The 6,232-nt window shown below is 41.1% G+C and overlaps 1 protein-coding gene across 1 annotated transcript in view; it reads right to left on the minus strand.

The window, feature by feature from the left end:
* ADAM12 (ADAM metallopeptidase domain 12) overlaps positions 1–2,856 on the minus strand; it is a gene marked incomplete at its 3' end in the record, with an annotated part of 83,437 nt that extends 80,581 nt beyond the window's left edge. The window contains exon 1 of the mRNA XM_010167099.2: positions 2,738–2,856. Within this exon, the coding sequence (XP_010165401.2) occupies positions 2,738–2,856 (119 nt within the window). The remainder of the gene's footprint in view (positions 1–2,737) is intronic.
* Between the last annotated feature and the right edge of the window lie 3,376 nt (positions 2,857–6,232).

The following is a 6,232-nucleotide window of genomic DNA, read 5'->3' on the forward strand; positions in this document are numbered from 1 at the left end:
TTTTCAGGTGTCAAGCAGCCTCCACTAACCTAAGCCTCAGGGAATATGATGAACATTATTTAAACTTCTAATCCTCACCTTCCTGGCCCCTCGCAATGTGAAGTCTCAGGCAGTTCGTTTGGGGAGGGGGGGAAAATGTCTTGTTTTAAATACATCAAACTTTTTACTCAATCCATTTAATGACAGGAATGGTAATTTAACACACTGCCTCTCACTTGCAAATGAGAAAATCACTCTCTGCTCTCCAGGCACCAATATATTATTTCAAAAGGTTATAATGATATTTCATCACCCAAGGAGAGTCAGAAAGACAGAGTCGCAGAAGTTAGAGATGGAAAAAAAATCTAGTGGATCATACAGACGGCCTCCCTGGAAGCCAAGTATGCTGTAGATCAAATTAGGTTCTGTCTCATCCAGCTTCAAACGTCAGAAGTAATGCTGATACCACCACTTTCAAAGGGAGATTACTTTGCATTCCAACAGATGTTACTGTCATGATGCATTTCCTGATATTCAGCCTTTTCTAGATTTTCCTAGTTACACTGCTTTCACTAGCTGAAACAATTGTTTTCCCTTCTTGGTACATATATCATTCAGATAGGTGCAGATTATGATCAAATTCTCCCTTAACCATCCACATGCCAGGTATAGCACATCAGGCTATAAAACATGACAAGAGCCGTGTGCTCTTCATGCTAGTGCTACTCAAGAAAAATCTGAGAATTATCAGAGTCAGAGCAGGCATCAGGGTTTCCCTTGGTGATCCAGGAGAAACCACCAGACAAAAGCCTAAGGAGTAAATCTCTTTCTCACAGCACGCAGACTTGTTTTTCAATCTGACTTTTAGGATGAAAATTCCTTGGTTGCCCTTCTTGTTCCAGGTCATCCCTCTGCAATACAGATATAAGGGGAAACACACCAACATCGTTATCCATCAGAATGCATCTCAAAGATGCTCTGTGAGACAAAAGTGACACCCAGCAACTGAGATTTAACAGCACTGCTTTGAAGGCAAACAATACGATGTCTGGATAGTCTGGTACGTGTTTCTTCAGCATCCTGGGTGATGTGTGGCTCACTGCTACACATCTCAGAAGGACCATGACATGGACCATAAAACTTGACCTTTGCTTCAGCAGGGAATCAAGGCTGACAGAAGAGACCCAAGTTTTTACAATAACAAATCCCTGCTTCTGACAGCCCTAATTGTTAGTGCTAGTGAGAGAGGAGAGACCTGGGCTGCTTCTCTTGTGGCATACAGCCCAAGGCCGTCCAGCACGCCCAGGGATGTGGCGTGATCTGCCCACTGCCATCAAGCATCAACTAGGACTTTGAGATGGGATAAAGTGAAGCAGGAACTGGACACTGAGCTAAAATCTTATGCCTGAAATAGAAACACCATAAGCAATTTCTAAAAGCAGCACTGGGTTTTCTTTTGCATCTCATGGAGGTGTAAAGTGGCCTGAAATCTGAGCTAGAGCTTTGTTGACTATTTGATATTGAGGTCTGACCTGCCTAGGAATGAATCTTGAGCACTCTGCGTACATACTGCAAGACTCACAGTGCTGAGATGTACGATCCGATCTTTCTTTCTGCAACTCCTTACCCTGTGGAATCACAGAATCACCTAAATTGGAAAAGCCCTTTAAGATCATCGAGTCCAGTTGTGAACCCAACACTGACAAGTCCCCGACTAACCCATGTCACTCAGCACTATGTCTATACAACTCTTCAATCCCTCCAGGGATGGGGACTCCACCACTGCCCTGGGCAACTGAAAGGCAGAAATTGTCACCTTAAATCTTGTTTCAAATATGGTCACACACGGACATTTCTGTTCTGGAGTCCGACAGCATGGCAATGCACTCTTTGGTTAGGTGTTTCACAGGGTTGTTTTGAAATATAGAGGAGGTGCACAGAACCTATTGAGATTCAGAGAGAAACATACACTTTTCATGCTCTGAAGTTTGCTTTTCTGCTTACCTTTGTTTTTGACTAACATCCCAGCATTTTTACAGTATTTCAAGAAATGGTGTTTTAGGAAGAACATTAAATATTCCTGTGACTTCTTAGATGATGACAGTCAGCTGCTCTACCTACTCTGTGGGAGCATCGATCATAATAAAGTCACTGGTAGTATAAGGCTGACTCAAGCTCACTCAAGGCCAGGTTGTATGAGGCTTTGAGCAACCTGGTCTAGTGGAAGGTGTCCCTGCTGCTGGCAGGGGGGTTGGAACTGGATGAGCTTTAAGGTCCTTTCCAACCCAAACCGTTCTATGATTCTAAACTCGACTGTGGTGCTTTCCTTCTCAGATACGCTGCCTGCAGCTCAGACAGAGCTGAGCTGAAGCTCTGACCTTCACTGATACTTGTTACTCTTTCTCCTCCTTCCGAATTATAAAGTACATGTTTTCTCCCCCATCCAAGTACTGCCTCACTGTATTATACAAATTCTTATTAAAAGCCCTCTGGCTGTGCATTTTAAACCTTGCCTACAAATGGGGCAGATGAGGAGAGTGAAACAGGATGGCATACAGCCAGTTCTAAAAAATGTCATCTAAACCTCTGTCTACTGACACCATTAACTCTTAAGCATCTCAATTCAGGTCCTTTTGACCTTTATACTGAAATTAGTTGTTAGTTCTTCAGTTGTTGTATTTCTTCAGAGGTATATCCATAGGAATAACCAAGTCTGTTACGCCTGCTGCTTCTGCAGTGGTGGTCTCAGAGCAAGTACCTCCTGATAGTCACAAAGGCGACGTTCACAGAGGCGTTTTTCAATTCTTCTTTCTCATTACAATATAACGAATGAGTGAAGCATGGGTAATGAGTTTCCCATGCACAGGCCTCTAACATCATCCTATTCACAAAACCAGCACATATTCTTTAAACACGCCACTTTCTTTCCCCTTGTTTAATTATCTTAAGTGATTTGAAATGCTTTTGGACATTTTCCCATTGAATGTCTCCACTTCATAATATCCTATCTGCTACACTCCAGTGTGCTGCCATAGTGGGACTGCAATGTCATAATTGTAGAACCTGAGAGATTGAAATTCACAGAGCTTAATTAGCACAACAATTCAGAGGGAAAAAAAAGGAGAACAAAATAAAACTATAATAGCTGGGAAATCAACTGAGCATTCAAAGTTTCAATATTAACTCTATGGTAGTAGCCTCTGGCCTATTTCATATGATCTGTAGACAATTTGAGTTGGTCATACACTACATTTGAAAAATATGTCTCTATACTACTACCCAGTTCTTTTGATGTGGAAATTCACGTAATCCTGAGTCTACTGGAGTCCATGCTCAAATCCCACTTCCATCCCCTTTCATGAGTGGAACAGTATCTGGCACAAAGAGAGAAATTTTCATAAAAACATGCTACAACATTAAAAGTGAGAGCCACATTCGGAGTTGTACCTGGACAGTGTACTGAACCACAAGTACCCTGATCAACATCTGCTCTCTGGTATGTTGGGGACAGGGGGACAAGAGGGACAAGCACAGCTTTTAAATCCTACAAGCATTCTGCCTTCAGAACTAGTCACTATGTGAGGTTGCAGCATATAGAAAACCAAAGAACAGTCTAAACAAACACGTCTGAATGGCTAGGGGAGAAAACCACCTCCCTAGGTGGCAATCACTGAGTGATGGAGTGCTTTCTTGTTTCCTGACTGCTTGGAAAATAAACCATCAACCTCATCTCCCTAAACTTCAATAGAAAAAGATTGAAATGAAATTAAGCACGTCAACAGCCTCCCATGCTGTTCCAGGCTCTCGATGCACACCCTGCTTCCATCACTCATTGTAATGTTTAAAGCAAACATCTACTTGCCAAAACTGTAGCATTTATTTTACCATTCTAACTCCAAACCATTAATTAAGAGGTTACTGCTAACCAGCATTGCAGTGAAAGCATGTTCTCCCTTGAAAGAAGATAAACAATGTGTTTTCCAACCAAACAGATGGGTAAAAACAAGTTTTATCTCTAAAATGGCTTAAGCTTGGCCAAAACCCTCAGAGTAGTCTTAATGGGACAGCATTAGGTACCCTGCACCTCAGATGTTCATTAAGGGAGGAAGCAACCCACACAACATACATGGGGGAAGGAGAGAAACACCAGCAAGGTTCACTCTGTCTTTGCAAGAGAGCTTGGAGACATAGCAAAACTTCTCTGGCAGAAGAGGGAATGGTACCACTTCTGTGAGCTTTGACTAAAACTGCTCATCTCACACCAAAAGCCAAAGTCAGAACCAGTTTCCCAGCATCCCGCCCATGTTAACCTCCAAGATGTTTTGACTTTGGTTTTCACCAGCCCACTCCAATATACCAGAGCAGGATTTGACAGTTTTCAGCATCTCTCTCAAAGAATTGTCCTAGGAGAGCTCCTTGTGAGGAATATTTTATATCACCTCCTTGCGCTTCCCTGTGTAGCGGAAGAACAGAAATCATGTTATCGCTTCAGCTGGGCAGTATGCCATGAAAAGCAAACACCTTCAGCAAAGGCTCCAAAAACTCGCTGGCCACAAATTGAGATGACAGGGCTTATTGGCTAACTGATTTTTGATGGAAAAATACAATTCTGTGCATTTAGGGTTGTCAGCTGACTGCTTCAGAGAGACTTTACTGTGCGAGCCTCATTAAGTAGTTTTAACTTAAAATAACGGAAATGGCGGTGAACCCCTGAAGCAGCATGCCAAAAGTTAAGCATTATGCTGGAAATAAGCACTGAACTACTACACCTCTGAAGTATCTACAGCAAACATCAAAAGGAACATGCACCGTTACACTGCAGGCTGAAGCCGGACAAATTTGAGCAACTCAGTATTCAGAATTGGCTTTGGCGAGACTAAAGACTAACACGGCTCTGAAACTTCTGGCTCTGCTGCCGTGGATCTGTTCCTCAGATGACAGTACTGTGGTTTCTTCTGAAATGCATACTTCCTATTATTATGCTTCCATTAAAACTCATACAAGATAATCTAGGGGCTTTTCTTTCTTTTTTTTTTTAAACATTTTGATCTTCCATGCAGAACACAGCATAAGAGTTACAGATGTAGGCAGTGCAGACAGTACCATAAAATCATGGCTCAAAAGATTCCCTAGAAAACATGGAGATGTTTCAGAAGCTAAGTAGTACAAATAACACAAGTGGCAGACGTAATATTTTAATGCATTCTTTTCTAACATCACAGTACTGCCTTTTATAAAAGAAATTCTTTATAGTCCCTGTAACAGTTCTAGCATGGCATATTTTCATTAAATCGTAAGTTTGGAGATACTGGGCTGGAAAGCTGTCAAAGTGTATTTGAAATGTTTCATTCAATTAAATATGTCATTTGCAGCTGAGTAAAATGATGCTGCTGAACAGATGTCATTGGGCAAATTGTCTAACTGTACTTTCAGCTGAACATTTCCAGACCAGTATTGAATTCTATTTAAAACATCCAAGAAAATTCATGCTAACAGGGAAAAATTTATAAACATAGAAATTTAAGCAATTCCAATGAAAAATCAGAATTTATTAAAATATAACTAACGAAATGTAAATAGTGCTGTGGGATTACAAAATGTTACATACAAGCATCTGCAATATTTTTAGGAAGTTGGGCTCTTACATTAACAAAAAGTCACTGAGTCTAGGTTAATAAACCTAGACTCCAACCAACAATCACATCCTCTCTGTATCTTATTCTTGCTTTTGAGTGTGTGCCTCTAGGTTGGCATTTTTAATTTAAATGAAGTTATCTTGCCATTTCTGCCAGTTTCTTGGAACATAAAATAGTGTTTTTGTTTTACTAAACCCACGATTTTTTCCTTGCCACAAGAATGAGCCATTTGCTCTAAGTAGGCTGTCCTCATATTTCACTTGCAGAACACCATTGACTTTTACAGATATGCCTTCATTTTGCCCTGTGTCTCACTGTGTCTCTCACTAACCTTTTAAAATTCTGGATGAAAAGGGCAAAGATATGTAAGGATATTTTTGTGCATAATCTGTGTTTAAGCCTCAAGCCTCCAATCTGGTACACATCCTCATTTAAAAACTAAGTAGGTGCAAAAGCCCTAAGTTTGGCTGCAGGTTGAGAGACCAAAGCTCCACCTAGTCCTATATTCTATCTCCAGCAGTGGCCAATACCAGGGAAATAGCTTGTTAAGAGGGCAAGCATGCTACATTTCCCCAAAATAGTGCTCCTGCTCTGCCTCCAAATCCTTTATGGGCCAG

Source organism: Antrostomus carolinensis, unplaced genomic scaffold, assembly GCF_000700745.2.
Source record: "Antrostomus carolinensis isolate BGI_N321 unplaced genomic scaffold, ASM70074v2 scaffold6064, whole genome shotgun sequence".
In the NCBI taxonomy this organism is placed as follows: Eukaryota; Metazoa; Chordata; class Aves; order Caprimulgiformes; family Caprimulgidae; genus Antrostomus; species Antrostomus carolinensis.